This window comes from Gossypium hirsutum, chromosome D02 (assembly GCF_007990345.1).
Source record: "Gossypium hirsutum isolate 1008001.06 chromosome D02, Gossypium_hirsutum_v2.1, whole genome shotgun sequence".
Taxonomy (NCBI): domain Eukaryota; kingdom Viridiplantae; phylum Streptophyta; class Magnoliopsida; order Malvales; family Malvaceae; genus Gossypium; species Gossypium hirsutum.
The window spans coordinates 8,032,190-8,048,367 of NC_053438.1; the positions used below are offsets into that span (position 1 = coordinate 8,032,190).

At 33.0% G+C, this 16,178-nt stretch overlaps 3 protein-coding genes across 5 annotated transcripts; 1 reads left to right on the top strand and 2 right to left on the bottom strand.

The window, feature by feature from the left end:
* Positions 1-2,530: 2,530 nt before the first annotated feature.
* Positions 2,531-4,345, bottom strand: LOC107907654 (DELLA protein RGL1). The gene has a single exon (XM_016834991.1). The coding sequence runs from the start codon at positions 4,343-4,345 to the stop codon at positions 2,531-2,533; it is 1,815 nt and encodes a 604-aa protein (XP_016690480.1).
* A 2,203-nt stretch (positions 4,346-6,548) lies between these two features.
* Positions 6,549-9,648, bottom strand: LOC107908498 (uncharacterized). Its single transcript, XM_016835672.2, has 7 exons — positions 9,343-9,648; positions 8,424-8,800; positions 7,640-8,198; positions 7,436-7,536; positions 7,248-7,337; positions 7,034-7,161; positions 6,549-6,935 (listed from the first exon to the last, which is right to left on the bottom strand). Exons 2-7 carry the CDS (start codon positions 8,778-8,780, stop codon positions 6,791-6,793), a joined length of 1,380 nt encoding a protein of 459 aa, XP_016691161.1. The 5' UTR covers positions 8,781-8,800; positions 9,343-9,648; the 3' UTR covers positions 6,549-6,790.
* A 2,426-nt stretch (positions 9,649-12,074) lies between these two features.
* On the top strand, positions 12,075-14,356 carry LOC107908497 (BAG-associated GRAM protein 1-like). 3 transcript variants are annotated; one of them, XR_001687057.2, is made up of 6 exons: positions 12,075-12,323; positions 12,431-12,882; positions 13,023-13,139; positions 13,424-13,453; positions 13,605-13,780; positions 13,863-14,356. XR_001687057.2 is itself a non-coding variant. In XM_016835670.2 (5 exons), exons 2-5 carry the CDS (start codon positions 12,634-12,636, stop codon positions 13,722-13,724), a joined length of 516 nt encoding a protein of 171 aa, XP_016691159.1. In that variant the 5' UTR covers positions 12,075-12,323; positions 12,431-12,633; the 3' UTR covers positions 13,725-14,356. The 3 variants fall into 3 exon arrangements, 2 of the variants coding, with proteins under 2 accessions (XP_016691159.1, XP_040944149.1); XM_016835670.2 differs by having other exon boundaries at positions 13,605-14,356; XM_041088215.1 differs by having other exon boundaries at positions 12,499-12,882; positions 13,605-14,356.
* The last annotated feature ends 1,822 nt before the right edge of the window (positions 14,357-16,178 follow it).

Sequence of the window (16,178 nt, forward strand, 5' to 3'; positions counted from 1 at the left end):
AATTAATGATTTGATAAGTTTTTTTGACCTAAGCATAAATGATTTTATGTTATTCTGATCTCGATGTATATTTAGAAGATCATATTTCATGATTTATGATGAATTAAAGTAATAATTGGATAGATGCAGGTGAATAAGAATACCAAGACCATATTGAGGAGGAACCACCCAACGAATACAAGCAGGAAATATCTTTCTAGGATAGTACTATCTATATCTAATACAAGTAAGTAGAGATAACCTAAAGGTATGCAAGCAATTTTGAATAAATGTGGTTGATGCTAACCTTATTTCATGGTTTAGTACACTTCATACTGAAACCTTTCTTCCTTAATCTATAATCTCCCTTCACTCCACATTCTTCTTTTTCTCTTGTGTTGCTTTGGGTTCAGTGTATTTGGAGCTAATTAACCAATTATGCAGTTTGTTCCAATTGGTGCTTTCATTGCTCTATCATGACCGATGGTACTTGTTTAATAAAATTAAGACTAAATTGCAGGACATCATTCAGATTATAATGGCAGCTTTCTATTTTGAAGGGAACGCTCCATGGTATCTTTAGATGCAGCAACTCTCGTGTTGGTAAAATTTCACCGAACTGATGATTGAGCTGTTTAAGTTTACTGATCTGAAGGCACGGCAGGGCTTATTGGCATTAACATCACAAACATCTACAAGAGAAAAATATCGAAATCGTTTTGGGACTTTGTCCAATTAAACTACTGGATTACCATTGTCATTCCTGGTGGACTACATTTCATGATTAGGAGTTGAGATTAAGAATGAGGGATTATCCTTTAAGCCTATTAGTGCGAACCATGCAAAATGCCTAGCTTGTTTACAGGAGACTAAGTTTAGCTAAGAGTGGTCAATTACTAGAGAGCATGGGATATGTGGATCTTTAAGTTGATTAGACCATCCTTTCTACCACCTCCCTTTTGGGATACATCTAAACCCAACCCCAAAACAAATACTCTAAGAAATTTAACTTGTCGTTTGATCCAAGCGAAAGCGCAATAAAAGAACGAACAACCCCTAATAAGGTAATCATTGAGGAGAAAAAAATTGAGATTGAACTTCCACCTAAATTAAACGACAAGTTGGTGATGAAAAAGAAAAAAGGATACCAACAAAATTAAATTCGACTTGAAGATGTGATGAAAACAACCTTTTGAACACATGGCGAACATTACAAGTTCCTTGAGTATTCTTTATCTCTTAATAGGATATCAACAAGTTTGAATTTGACTTGAAGATGCGATGAAAACAATCTTTTTGAACACATGGCAAACATTACAAGTTCCTTGTAGTCTTTTAACAATCCAAACTACAATGAATGACATTTTCAAGCAATACTTGTATAAATTTGTACTTGTATTTTTCGACTTTATCCTAATGCATAATTGTTCCTTATCTAATCATCTCAAAATACATACGTGTTATTCTTGAGACATTAAATGAGAATAAACTAGTAGCGAAGGAGAGTAAATGCATTTTTGGGTAAAGTAGAATTAAGTGCTTGGGTTATATTGTCTCTATGGGTTGCAAGTAGATCCCAGCAAGATTGAAGTTATCCTAAAGTGGTCGATGCCCCCACAATCTCAAGGAAGTTAGGGGGTTCTTGGGTATAGTAGGGTATTAAAGTGTTCTATTAATGGATTTGTTAAAACTGCATCTCCTCTGTCAGACTTGTTGAAGAAAGACAAATTTCGCACAAGATGCTTTTGAACAATTAAAGATGACCTTAAGTAATGCTTTCATCCTTGCCTTACTGGATTTTTCAAGGGCTTTTGTAATAGATATGATGCATCTTGAACTGGTATCGACTTTTATCCCAATAGTCGGTAAGGATGGGAGGTACTATTGGATCATATTCAATCACTAAAACATTTTTATAAAATCATTAAATGAAGTTTAGGATTAGAAATTTAATAAATCATTTAAAAGTGATTTGGGGATGATCGGAAGTGTTCGGGACTCAAAACAGATCTCAGAAAATCAAAACAACTTGAAACAGTGCAATGGCCTGAGCCAAGACTTGGTATCGGTACGTGTAGGGAGAAGCACCAATACTTCTCTTTGGCACAGTAGATTTTAGCTAATCAATTTCAGAATGTGGTTGGACGTTGATATTTGAATTCCGTTCATATTCAAATAAACAGAATATTCTCCCATCTGGCAAGAATAATAGTATCCAACACTAAAATCTTTATCTTCCAGTAGCTTCTCATTTACTCCATCTCCATAGTTTTATATATACCTCAAATTTTTTTTTTTTTAATTTTATGAAAAATCGAAAGCTAAAAAATTTGAAACTGCAAAAGCATAGAGCTTGTTTTTCCATTAATAATGAATACTGAAAGATATCAAATAAGATATCCTTAAGCAAAAAGACTATGAAACAGAACTGTTATACCATCACATTCACTGCTGCTGCTGCTGCTGATGATCATGCTATAGAGACTCTCATAATTCAACAGTTGAATGGAAGCATCAAAGATTAAAAGACTGGTAATATTTAGACATTGGCTTATAGAAATTTCCAAACTGAAATAGAATGCATCGGCGTTCCCTTCCAACCGACGAGCAAGCATTTTCCGTTCATATCGAGTGTACAACAAGTCCCACACGCAAAAGTTTTGAGAATAAGGTCTGCTTGGTACTTGGATGACATGCTTAATTCGGCCTCCTCCATCCCGTACCGGACGAAAAACGCCCTCCAAACATCGAACTTCACGTTCCGGACCTTCCTGTCGGTGCCTTCAGCCGCTACCATGTTCCGAATTCCATCACCAAAGAACACTGATTCTATGATCTCTCTGTTCTTACTATCCTGTTCCATGCAAGTAGCTATGCAATCAAAGTATGCACTGAAGTAAAACAGGACTTCGATGAAACGGTTCACGAAGATCGGTGAGTTATGGTTGGCTTCGACTTCGGTTACCACCATTAAACAAGGATTCATAACCCTGAGTACCTTCATTATATTTTCGATCCGGTTCGGCGTCGCAAGCATGCTCCGGAAAGCAAACGCGGCGTAGGCAACTATGGTTTCTTCAGCATCAAGTTCAAAGAAATCTTCTTTAAGATCTAACATATCTGAGACCATAACAACCTTAAAAGCAAAAGGTACTCCCAAACTCTGAGCAAAACTCGAGAGCCTCTTACCGGTACCATCAATTAAATCCTTTGCTTCGGTTGCAACTGCAGTTATTTTCAAGAGCTCGAGACGATATTCGTGTTGTCGAGGTGCAAGAGCTTGGATTAAGATGGTCCATTGAATACCATTTTTTATTGCAAGATCAATTATGTGAACCTTATTGGCCTCAGCAACATTTTCCACAATGGCTTGGATCCCTGCAAATTGTGAAACCTGACCAAAAGGGAAAGCTCCATGGCATGCCAATACAGTAGGGTTCAAGGCTATCATATCCGTGTCGAAATTACACAAAGGTTTCCATTTTAAACTCTTCGATGAACTTCTTCCGGTCTCTCTTTCGATCTTCTCTCGAAGGGCTTCGGAGAAATAATAGACCACACGCTGAACCGGATTTCCGGTTTTCGATGACATGTAGTCACATTGTTTCAGCAATCTGCTTGCACTTTCATATTGTTGGTACCCTACTTTCTCTGCAGCAGCAAGAAGGAGTGCCGCAAGCTCGATATCTCTCGTCTCCCGATCCAAAAATCCCGAAAAAGAAAGACTAAAAGGATGATCAATCCCAGAGATTCCATCAATAGTTTGGCCACATGACTTGAGAAACATCTCACCAGCAACCCTCATGACTTCTTCGGTCGAAAGCTTTCGGTCTTCGTCCTGAGTGTCGGATACGGTTATGTCATCATCGGTTTTCCTTTCCCCATTCAACCGTTTGAATCCATTGCCATAGTTGTTTAGCAGTCCAAGAGAAGATAAACCAGGGTACTGTTTTCCCTTCTTTGCCTCACCAATGTCTTCATAAACTCCATTGTTGATCCCACCAAGCTCTGCAATTTCATCGAAACATGCTTGAATCAATGGAGATTGAGCATTGAAACTCACACCATTATGCAGACCATATTCTATAAAACTTTGTTGTTCTTGTTGCTGCTGCTGCTGCTGATGATGATCTTGTTTGAAGAAACTGAAACCAGAGGCCTCCATTGGTGCATCTCCATAGAATCCATAATCAGAAGGCAAGGAATCATTGCCACCAGTTTCACCCCAATCTTCAACACCATAAAAACCACCAGCTTTCCCTTTATTACCTCCATCAAAGCTCTCAAATTCATTATTAGAAGAACTCAACTTATCTGGAGCTCCATAAACATTCAAGTCAACAAAAGAGAACACATCATTCCCCATGGTAAACTGCAATGGAAAGTTGGAGAATCCACAAGGAAACTAATACAAAGTATTTCACCAATTTCAACAATTTGTCTATGTTAGTTATATGATGTAACCGAGAAGATTTTCTTATTTTACAAGGAATATAATACTATATTGTTCTTTGAAAAAGTATAGCAATCTTAATATATACATACTGATATTTTCAAAGTGTAACAAATACATAACCTCTCTTCAATTTTTAAATTAAAAAATAATAAGTTTCAATATACTCGAATCCACGTTCTCTTGTAATAAGAACAATTTAAATGTGGGTTTAACATAAATTTTAGATATAAATATTGGAAAGGAGCAAACCAGGATTATTCAAATGCCTGATATCATATATTGTTGAGAAAGTAATCAATCAAACAATTGCGTGGTTAAAAAGACTAAAAGAGCATAGAATGGTAAATAAACAAGAAACAAAAGATCATTAAATGACAAACAGAAAAGTGCATATAACAATAATCAAACCTTGATAAAGACATGAAAGGGAGATCTTACAATGCTGCCTGCAACAACGACTCGTACTTTGAGAATGACAGACAGGCAATTGACGTATGTTTTGTCCCTAATGGACATCTATTTACATTGCCATTATTTTTTATGAATTTTTGGAGGAAAATCAACTTATTAGCTGACGCATCAACTTGGGTTTCTTCCCAATGAGGGTGGCTATGTCACAGTTCATCAAATTTTATAACTACAAAGCTCTAAAAGGATCTTTCTCTATGCATAATTGGTAATTCATTCAAGGATTTTCTCTTGGGATAATTGATTTTTTGAATGGAATAGTTTAAGCTATGTTTTTCAAACTAAGTTGTCGGGCATTGATATATATATGTTCGATAAGAGTTGGAGTAATATAACTTCAAACCCAAATTCATGTACGAGTCTTGAAAGTGATGAAAAAAATGACATAATTCATTAACCCTAATATTTTAAAAACAAATTCTTTATCTATAAACAATTAAAATTAGGTTTAGTTTTAATTCAAATGGCATATGTATTATTGTCAATACAAGAGGACGTAAATTTGAGTGCACTGAAACTCACAATCTTCCTATTTATAGATTGGAGGCTTATAGGTAATTTTAGGCATTGTGTCAAAAAAGAATAGATATAGTCATAACTCATGTTTTCTAAGTTTCAATTGAATTTTTTAAATAAAAAATTAATATCGAGTCAAATGTTCGAATGTATTGTTATATCATTTTAATTATTAAAAACTATTTATTTATTATTATATTTTAAATAAATTAATTTTATATCTGAATTTTTTAATTAACTATTGAAACAAAAGATGTAATATTTTAAATAATTTCAATTTATTATGAGCTTTTTAGATTTAATCCTACCCAACTTTACTTCATAAATAATCCCATTGAAGCAAAGCTTTTGGAAACTAGTCAAAGCCCTGGATTAATGGGTTTTTCATACAAAAATAGCCTAAGTATTTTAATGGGCCTTGTTCTTACTTTCCAAGCCCATCTTAATTATAATTTCAATTTAGGGTAAACTACACTAATTCTCACTCAACTAAATTTCTTTTTTACTCACTCAACTATAAAAAGTTATAAAATGATTATCCAACTATTAACAATTTTTTTTTCATCCAACTATCTTTGATTTTTGGGTGTTTTCATTTTTACGTTAGTCTGTTGGTGACCCAAAAAAACAAAATTGAATAGTTGGGTGACCATTTTTGTAATTTTTATAGTTGAGTGACAAAAAAAAAATCACTAATAATTGGATAATCATTTTGTAACTTTTCATGGTTGGATAACAAAAAATTACTAATTGAGTGACCAAAAAATAAATTTACCCTTCAAATCATTCTCCCCTCAGTTTCTTTCAATTTTGTATATTTACTTTACATAGCTTACCAAATAGAGGTTACGGTAGAGGTGACAGTGGTGGTGGTTACGGTGGTTCGATATTCGATCAGATAGTATTACAATGGTTGAAGACAGGCAATGTTCAAAGCATATTCACTTTTCTATTATAGGCAAAATCTGTCGCTTTATGCCTGACATTGATGTTCAATGAAAAATTATACATAGATATCGAGATATAATCTTCCGAAAACCTTTCCAAAAGGAAAAAGTTCAAGTATTGCATCCAACATACATCAAAATGTGAATAACATAGGGCATAGCCACATAACAAAATAGAGGAATGAAAAGAGAAATGGAGCTTTCATTACTGTGGTTAGAGGCATGAATACATTGTCCACAAACAAACAAGCCGTTGGAATGAGTACAATTACAAAAGTGAGCGAGCTTGGTTACAATGTAGAAGCTCGAGCTCAAGCTCGAACATTAGAAGTGAAAAATGACACGATCAATGGTCACCTTCGATTCTCATCTCACGAATGATATAACATTTCCGCATCAATCTGGGAAATTGAAAGAACTCATCTCAACATGCAATTAAAGGTTGAGCCTTTGCATGTATTGCTTTGTAGCAATCAAGACTGCATAGTGGAAGCTTCGACTTGGAATCTCGATACTTGTATGCATTTGTACAATTCGGACCAGCACACTTTTCTCTTGGTGGGGGATAACTAGAGGGAAAAGAAATGCATAAATAACACAAATAAATTACTGGAGAAAGCGTATATAAATCGTCAAAAGCATGAGACAGATGGATTTGTAGAAGTACCCAGATGGCACCGAATTGAATAACTGTGGTAGACCGATATCTTCTGAAAATATAACTGTCGTTCCACCAGGACCCATAACCCATCTCACTGTGTTAGATGCGAGAGTTTCGGATTTGGTTGCCTTTCCCTGCATCAATTATAACATCAAAATGAATGAAATCAGTACTACATGGCACCCAGAAAAAAGCACGACGTGGAAAAAGGGTCACAGACCTGTGCCAATTCGTCCCGCTGCTTCTTCATCTTATCTTCTTTTTTCTTTCTTGCAGAATCTTGACCGAGTATTTTTCTGATTGCCTCAGCCTATGACAATTCAAAGACCCTACTGAATACTGTTTCTTGAATGATCGCGGGCAATTGTAAAACCAATCAAAAGAAGAAAAGAAAAAAGAGGGTAAAACCTCAGCATCCCTGGCTGCTTTCTCAGACTGCATTCTACGCCTCTGCGCAGCCTCGGCCTTCTTCAACTGTAGCTCCACTTCGGAAAGTTTCTCCTTTTGTTCTATGACCACAGATCATTATTAAAACAATTAATTTACAACATTTAGCATGGAAAGCTCAAAGATGCTCAAGAAAGGGAAAGAACAAGTGGGGTAATTCCTTACTTTTAGATGGCGCAGGAGGTAAACCGTCAGGGAACTCAACAAGAGTCGCACCCGGACCAGATAAGAGATCTTTCCCAGACTGAAGAGCTCGATTTCGTGTAGTGGGAGTTGATTCGGTTCTTCCTTCGACAAACAAATCAACTGATCCCCTTCCCAGCTTCTTCCTTTTAGATCCAGGCTCATCATCGGATATACACTCGTCTTCTTCCACATAATCTCTATCCTCAAAAGCAGCACCTTCTCCCCCATTTCTCTCATCCTCTTCATCTTTAAGGTTCAAGTGACCATTTGAAGCATTTAGTCTCCCTAGATAACGGATTTCCTCATCTTCATCATCATCATCACTATTTATACCAACATCCAATACACGCCTCTTAGGAACCCGTTTGCTCTTACGAGTTGGCTCGTGTCTGTCAGTTTCATTCCCAGCTACACATACACCAGTTGCTTTTCCCCTAGAGGAATGCCCCTTTCCATAACCGGAGCCACTTCGGGATAAATCCTTCCATTGAACTTCATAGCCTTCTCCCTTATCTGAAACACAGGAGCCTTTCTTGCCCTGCAGTGATTGTTCATGCAACAAACCATCAGCTCGCAAGAGGTTGAACTGGATATAAAGAATACCCGAAGAACAAATGAGACACTGTAAAGTGATACACATGCGTGCACACACACACATATGGCAAAAGTAAAAGTGACAACAACAGACCGCCAATCATGACAAAACAAATTCTATACAAACAGTAAAAGCAGGCAGTGATTTGTTCAAATTAGATGAAAATACCAGGAGAAAGGACTTCTCTCGGGTTTGAGAAACATCGGAGAAATGGGAAGACTTAGTTAAGCCAGGCTCAACATCAAAGGCATGATCCACAGTGGAGTTTGTTTGGATCGTACGTGTAACCCCACCAAGCTTGAGCTTAAGTTTCAGCTTATTCTCACTTCCAAATCCATTAGAACCACTCTTAAAATTTTGATCTTCATTGCCACTACAACCTGTGGCTGGTGTTGGTGATGACAATAAAATGTAATTATGTGTAAATGTCTGCACAGCAACACGTGGGCGTCGTAATATGCCACTCCTCTTCTTCTTTACGGCACAGCCAACGACAGCTAACTCCGACCCACCAAAGCTTTCCATAATGGGCAGGGAATCCAACTCTTTAAACAGCAAATGACAAAAGTAAGCTCAAAATGCACAAGTAAAATATTAAGGAAACAATCTAAAGTCTAAACCACAAAAGATATTCAATAATCATATTAGCAATAAATGACAAACAATGTCCTCAACTGGAATGAAACCCCTTAAAGAAAAAAGAAGAAAAAATTCAGCAGATTATCAAATCTCAGACTTATTTAGTCAACTTTGGTCCTTCATTAGTCTAAATCAGTATTAATATGGCAGAAAATTTCTCATTACTAGTAAAAGCAACCAAACCCAAGCTAAAGAACTTTCAGTTCGAAGCTCAAAATCCTCAATGCTAAGGCAACGATTCATAAAAAAAGACAGCATTTTTCACCCTAAAAAATTACAACTTGAACCTTAAGAAAACATATCATTTCCCAAAAACTAGCCTCAAACTTTACACATTTGAAAGTTCAAAAGCAAAAAGAAAGATCAAAATTTTCCTATTAAACAACACAAAGGGGAAAATATTATGAACGAAAAGAAAAGGAATAAAGAAAAAAAAGCAAAGACTTACCCAATTACAAGAACTGAAAAACAGAGGTAGGCCTTTTTACAGATAGAGGGTTTTTGTTAAATTTTATTATGGTTTTGGGTTTTGAAGAAAATATTGGGTTGGAGAACGAGCAGAGGGTTTTCCCTTTCCAGAAATGGCTTTGGTAAAGGATACTGTGAGTAAGTATTTCCCTTTTTTTGCTCCATTTTTATTTTCAATTTCTTTTCGCTCCTAAACTAACTGAGCCGTAAGAATTATTTTTCTTTTTTGATTTTTTTTCCTCCTTTTTTAATACGGAGCAGAATCTTAAGAGATGGATAGGTCGTCAAAAGACCAATACCATTGGCAGGACCATTATTTAAACCATTAGGCTTGAGCCCAATTTTCTTTTTCTTTTTATTGAAGCATTTTAAAAAATATATATTAGATTAGGTATATCCATGATATCATATGGATGAAATATATTTATAACAACATTTATATAGGTCATAAAATAAAAAGATAGAGAATAAAGAATAAAAGAAATGGAAGCGCAAGAAAGAGAACGTATTTTACTCATCAATAGGAATAATTTATCATGCTTCTCTAAAGTAACTCTACTCCTAATGGCTATTAGAATTTAAAGTACATAAAAAAATATTTTATTTTGATGGGCATCCACTTAATAATAAAATATTCATAACACTCCTCATTGGATGTCTATTGGTTGATAATGTGTCTCGTTAAAACCTTACTAAAATAAAAATCCAGTGGGAAAGAAATTCCTAGCAAAGGAAAAATACTACATATATCTTTAATACGTATAACATGCTGTCTCATTAAAAATATTACCAATAAATCCCAATGAGACAAAACCTCAATTAAGGGAAAATGAGTACAACGTGTATTTACTCTCCCTCATGAAAACATTACATAATATCTCATATTCTACGTATTCAATCTTGAGCACTAGTTTTTCAAATGACCATTTAAACGTATTTGTTAAGCATTTATATCACCATTCTTTTAAAAGTCATAAGTGAGAAATTTTTTTGGAGAAATATATTTTGATCTATTCAAGAATTTTAACAATAATCATAACAAACTTTAATCATAATTCTTCTATAAAAATACAAATAGGTATTTTGGATCATTTTATAATCATTCTTCAATTGCTATTCACTAAGTCAAATTTACCACATGTGTTCAAATTATTTCAATTCATATAAATGAATAATTTCCCGAGAATTTCAATATGCTTCAAGCATTCTAAATCATTCAAGGATTTTAATATAAACTTTACTATATAGTGATTCATAAAAGGTTGTAAAAACAACCATTAGACGTAAGTCAAATCTTTTATGAGCTACAAGTTTAATAATATATCTAAAATTTATTGCATCCTCTACAAAAGAATAGTATATCTTTTCATAATCAATATCAGGACTTAGTGAAACACTTTATATTTTTATTTTGTTTTTGCAAAACTACTTTATTTGTACCCTCACTAGCTTTATATACATTTAGATATTTGGACATATTTGGACTACTGGTCCAAAAACTCCACAAATTTAATTATACTTGAGTTGCGTCTTTCTATTTTGACCAATCTATTTCATATCTATATTTCTCAATAGATTTATTCAAGATTATCCCTTTATTGCATTATTTCAGCAATAATATTGCATGCAAAACCATTGTCAATCACTTTTATTATTGGTTCCACATTTTCTTGAATTGACATAATTTATTAAGATTTGTTTTATTCTTACTATTTTAATCTTCAGTTTCAGGTACTTGAATCTCTTTTGGAGTTTTAGTTATTAGTTATGTCTTAGGTCTCTTCTAGAGCAGCCGCCTCCACTATATGACAATCTAGAAGAATTTTTATATTTGAAACAGATCAATCTATCATTTATTCTAACTGATTATTCTACTGAGACTTTGATTCAAATTAAAATATTAAATGGTATATAACACATGATTATTCTCATTAAGTTTGTAAATACATCTGATAGTTAACTTGAAATAAAGTGAGTTATTTTTTTTGAACTTCTGATTCAAATTACTCTCTATAAGGATCTAGATAATGAAAACTCATTACAAGTAGTGGTTTCATTTAACTATTATTTCTCCCCTCTAATGCCGAGAAAACTATCAAATTAAAATAGTAATAATAGATCACATCATAATTGAATCTCCAATACATTTAAAACATCTAATAATACAAGGAGACTCGTAATTAATATATATTCTCAACTTTCTTTGAGGACTCACTCATTTTTGTGCGTTATGGTGGATTAATTGAAACATATACACACATACAAAAATTCAAAGATGGAAACATTTAGCTCTTGATCAAAAACCAATTGTAATGCTGAGTATTTATTGGCTTGATGTGTACAACATGTAAATCATCATAATCTCATGTTGAAATAGGAAGTTTAGTTCTTATAAGTAATGGTTTAGATATTAATCAGAGACGTTCAGTCAATACTTTCTCTAAACCATTACACGCATAAATAGCAAGTTTTTACAAAAGTTTTTCAAGGTTATATATAACAATCAATAAAAGACTAACACCATGTTTGGTTGGGTGTATTGGCATAGCCATTACACCCCTAATCGTGGGCCCCACTCAATACATTGTTTGGTTGGGTGTATTAGCCTAATACGGGTCTATTCCATTACTGATTTAATCCCCAAATTCCACCGATTTCCAATCCCTTCCTTGTGCTCAGTTTAGGTCTGGATTGAGTTTTGGTCCCTGTTTTACCCTCCTGATTCACGTTTCTGTCTTACCCAAAATCCACCGTATTCTGTTTCTTCCTTCTACCTTTCTTCTCCACTCTCCTCACCTTTCTGTCTTACCTTTCTATCTCCACCGATTCACGCTTTTACCTTTCTGTTTCACCTCTCTTTGGCGTTACAACTGGACTTTGAACACCAATCAGAAAGCAGCCTCCTTCTCACGTTTTCTGTTCCTCTCTATCGGTGAAACTATGTTCTGTCCATTGGAACCGGTAAGGAAGATACAACCTTATTTTTTATTTAAAAATATGTTTTCCCAATGATTATTGGATTAAATTTCATCCTTTTAATAGTTTTGTTTCTTGGTTTGGAAATCTAGAAATTGGATTAAAGGAAACAATAGAACACGGGTCTTTCACTGATAATAGTCCTACCACTTTTGACAAGGCTGTTGAAGATTTTAAAGCAAGCAATGTTGTGAAGGCTATGAAAATTGATTCACAAGACATTAGTGGTGATGATTCAGAAGAGAGTGAATGAAAATGATTTCCTACCATCTATCTTTCACATCTTAAGACTATCATGTGGTCATTAGCTCAATCTGAATTACTTCTTTTTGTTATCATATCAAAAGCTTTTCGTTTGATATCTCACTTATCATCAACTATTTTCATTGGATTTGCAAACTGGAGAGCTTTTACTAACAGGGGTATGAATGGATATGCTGGAGCTAATACTCGAAGAAGGATTTCTTCAGATAAACAAGGACCTACTGTGGTTCATCAAAAGCCAGGGCCTTTACAAACAATATTTAAGCTCCTTCCAGATGAGGCAAGTTTCTTAGATTGTATTTGTAAGTTTTATTTATAAATAAATTTGGCATGATATGGTTGTACTAACAAATAGGAGTTCTAGGTAATCCCTTTTAATCACTTCAGGCCTTGGGTTATCTAACAGGCATTTTCTTTCAGGTTGTGGAGCATAGTTACTCATGTGCACTTGAGAGATCATTCTTGTACCATGGTCGTATGTATGTCTCCGCATGGCACATTTGTTTCCATTCTAATGTGTTCTCAAAACAAATGAAGGTTAGGTTGTAATTTTGGTTAATAATTTACCAAGGTTTAGCCTGTTGAATTTCAGTAACCCTGTCAAAATATATGCTGAATTAATGGCAATTTTACCTACAGTAGAATCCAGAGACATGTAAACTTTCACATTAAAATCTCCCCATCTTCCTTTTCTAAAGGCAAAAACAATTGAACTATATAAAGATAGTAAAAGAAATAGATTTGACACCTTCTATGGCATTATAAACCGAAAAGAGATGTTCAGTGTTTCAAATCTTAACAATCCTTTTTTTACATGACAGGTGGTGATACCATTTGGGGATATAGATGAGGTAAACTTTGTTCTTCTGATAAGTTAGTTAAAGTTAGTTCTGTGATATTAAAAAAAATTATTTTATAAATGTTACATGAATTGACTTGACCATGGTGGAGATTATTATTTTTAATTTGTTTATGCTTATAATTTTCATTTGGTTTATGCAGATTCGTAGAAGTCAGCATGCATTCATTAATCCTGCAATAACAATTATTCTTCGCATGGGGGCTGGTGGGCATGGTGTACCATGCAATAACAATTATTTTGGAACCGGAACCATGCATTAAGAGCATTACAGCGCGCATCAAAGAACTACCATACAATGTTGGAAGCTGAAAAGAAGGTTTTCTTGCCTTTGCTCTATGATTTGTGAATTAACTTTTGTTGAACTGTAGTCTTGATTATTATTATTTTGATATGATCAGAGGCATTAGTTTTCTTCACATCCATAGAAACAGCAAAATTTGGTAGCTGAAAGCTTTTCTTACTGCCAAAGAAGGGGCATTTACTTTCCATTTAGTATTAATTTTGCTATAATCTTGTTGACATTGTCTGGGAGCTGGTAAAGATGACAGGATATTGGAAAATGTTAGTGCAGTAAATAGTTATTTCTTGGCCAAGTAGTAGGAAAATGTTGGATTATACATTGAGTTGGATTAAAAATGTAAAGAAGCAAGAACATATTGGGAATAAGTGGATGGAAAGATTGTGAAAGCTGAATTTTATAAGATTTCCTTTTCTAAATGATGAAGTATAGTTTTTCGGGGGCACTCTTTGAACCTGTGAGGTGCTCAATGATGTATTTCAACTACTCAGGAGTCTGGAATAGGAAGTGATATGGTTGGACCAATGAGAATGTGATGGGTGAATACATTTGTCTGTGAACTCAAATATAATGAAAGCTTATTTGTTGTTGCTATTGCTATTTGCTTTTGTGGTAACAAATTTATGTTTAAAGTAAAAGCTAGAGAAATGATGTATGGATATAAACTAAAACTATGTGAAGGTTTGAACTTCCAAGTAACTTAGAGATTGCTGAACTTTCAAAAAAATATATTTTTAACTGATTATTTTTTGGTTGAATTAGTTTGTTGTAATGATTATTGGAGCGCTACACGGAAAGATCCTTTTTGTAGGGCATACCTATATAGGTGTAGCAATTTCTTCAAGGTATTTCATTATTTAGCTTAGCAAATATAAAATGTTGTGTAGATAATTGTCAGTGATGCATATACTGGTAGGACAAAACTGAGACCATTTGATTTATAATAATGCCTTTGTTTCAAATATTTCCTCCTTAGTGATTATAGTGAGGGGCATATTTGTTGTCAATGTCCAGCTTTGATGCAACATGCTAATGTAGAAAATAAATAAAACAAAGAGGACATATGATAGGGCACTATGTGAAGATTGTTTTAAAAAGTATGATCTAGATGTAAGATATGTTTTTTTTAATAGCTGCCATATCTTCCTTTACTAACTCAACTTTGTTGTTTAAATCAGTTTATTGCCCAATTGTTCAATTAAGAAAAATAATGTGCTATGTTAGTGCTGAGGCAATGGGATGTCGTCCATATACTTTGGGTGGAATTGCAATAATAATTTTATGGCTGCTATAGTAGTTTGTATTGATGATCTTTTGTAAACAAGAGTGTTTATAATTTTTTCCCCACAGAATGAATGATGTTATTTGTAAACAAAAGCAGTCCTCAAAAATCTTTTCCCAAATTTTTTGTGCCATTAATATAAATATATACCGGTTAATGTGGTATATTAATATATAAAAGGAAATGAGTATATAAATTCATATAAGAATATTGTCAACAAAATAGATATACTTAATACACTAAACCAAATCCTTATTCTTTATTTTATTTGTTTTAAACTTAGGTTACCTTAATTAAACTAATTTTATATGTAATAATTAAATTATATGTAATAATTATTATTTTAAATTATACAAATTCATAAAATATAATTTATTAGTTATAATTATTTTAAATTTTATTAAATCATATATTTTAATTAAAATATATTTAATATTAATTATTTCAAATTTTTTTTTATAGTATCAAATATTATGATTTGAGTAAATTCATATAAGACTATTAATTATTAAGAATTTTATTAAATTATATATTTTAATTATAATATATTTAATAATTATTATTTTAATTTATATTTTACAGTATCATATATTATGATTTGAGTAAATTCATATAAGAATATTAATTATTAAGAATTTTATTAAATTATATATTTTAATTAAAATATATTTAATAATAATTATGTTTAAATATGATTAAATTATTTATTATTGATATTAATAATCTTATTAAAATTTAAATAAAATAATTTACCAAAACAAATTTCTGCTAATTATTAAGAATTTTATTAAATTATATATTTTAATTAAAATATATTAAATAATAATTATGTTTAAATATGATTAAATTATTTATTTTTGATAATAAATAATCTTATTAAAATTTAAATAACAATAACAATAATCATTTACCAAAACAAATTTATGCTAAGGGTATTCTGGTCATTTTAGTTTTCTCCATTATGCTATTACACCTCTATTACATTCAACCAAACACAGTTTTACTATTACGCCTCTATTCCATTACATTCAACCAAACAGTTGATTTGCTATTACACATCTATTCCATTACACCTCTAATCCAATACACCTCTAATCCAATACAGCGAACCAAACGTGCCCTAAGATATAAACT

Coding starts and splice junctions, on each gene's coding strand:
- LOC107907654 (XM_016834991.1), bottom strand. CDS start 4,345: ATGGGGAATGATGTGTTCTCTTTTGTTGACTTGAATGTTTATGGAGCT.
- LOC107908498 (XM_016835672.2), bottom strand. CDS start 8,780: ATGGAAAGCTTTGGTGGGTCGGAGTTAGCTGTCGTTGGCTGTGCCGTA. Junction 7,537..7,639: donor ACCTCCTGCGCCATCTAAAA/GTAAGGAATTAC, acceptor CTGTGGTCATAG/AACAAAAGGAGAAACTTTCC. Junction 7,162..7,247: donor AGCGGGACGAATTGGCACAG/GTCTGTGACCCT, acceptor TAATTGATGCAG/GGAAAGGCAACCAAATCCGA.
- LOC107908497 (XM_016835670.2), top strand. CDS start 12,634: ATGTGGTCATTAGCTCAATCTGAATTACTTCTTTTTGTTATCATATCA. Junction 12,883..13,022: donor TTAAGCTCCTTCCAGATGAG/GCAAGTTTCTTA, acceptor ATTTTCTTTCAG/GTTGTGGAGCATAGTTACTC. Junction 13,140..13,423: donor TGTTCTCAAAACAAATGAAG/GTTAGGTTGTAA, acceptor TTTACATGACAG/GTGGTGATACCATTTGGGGA.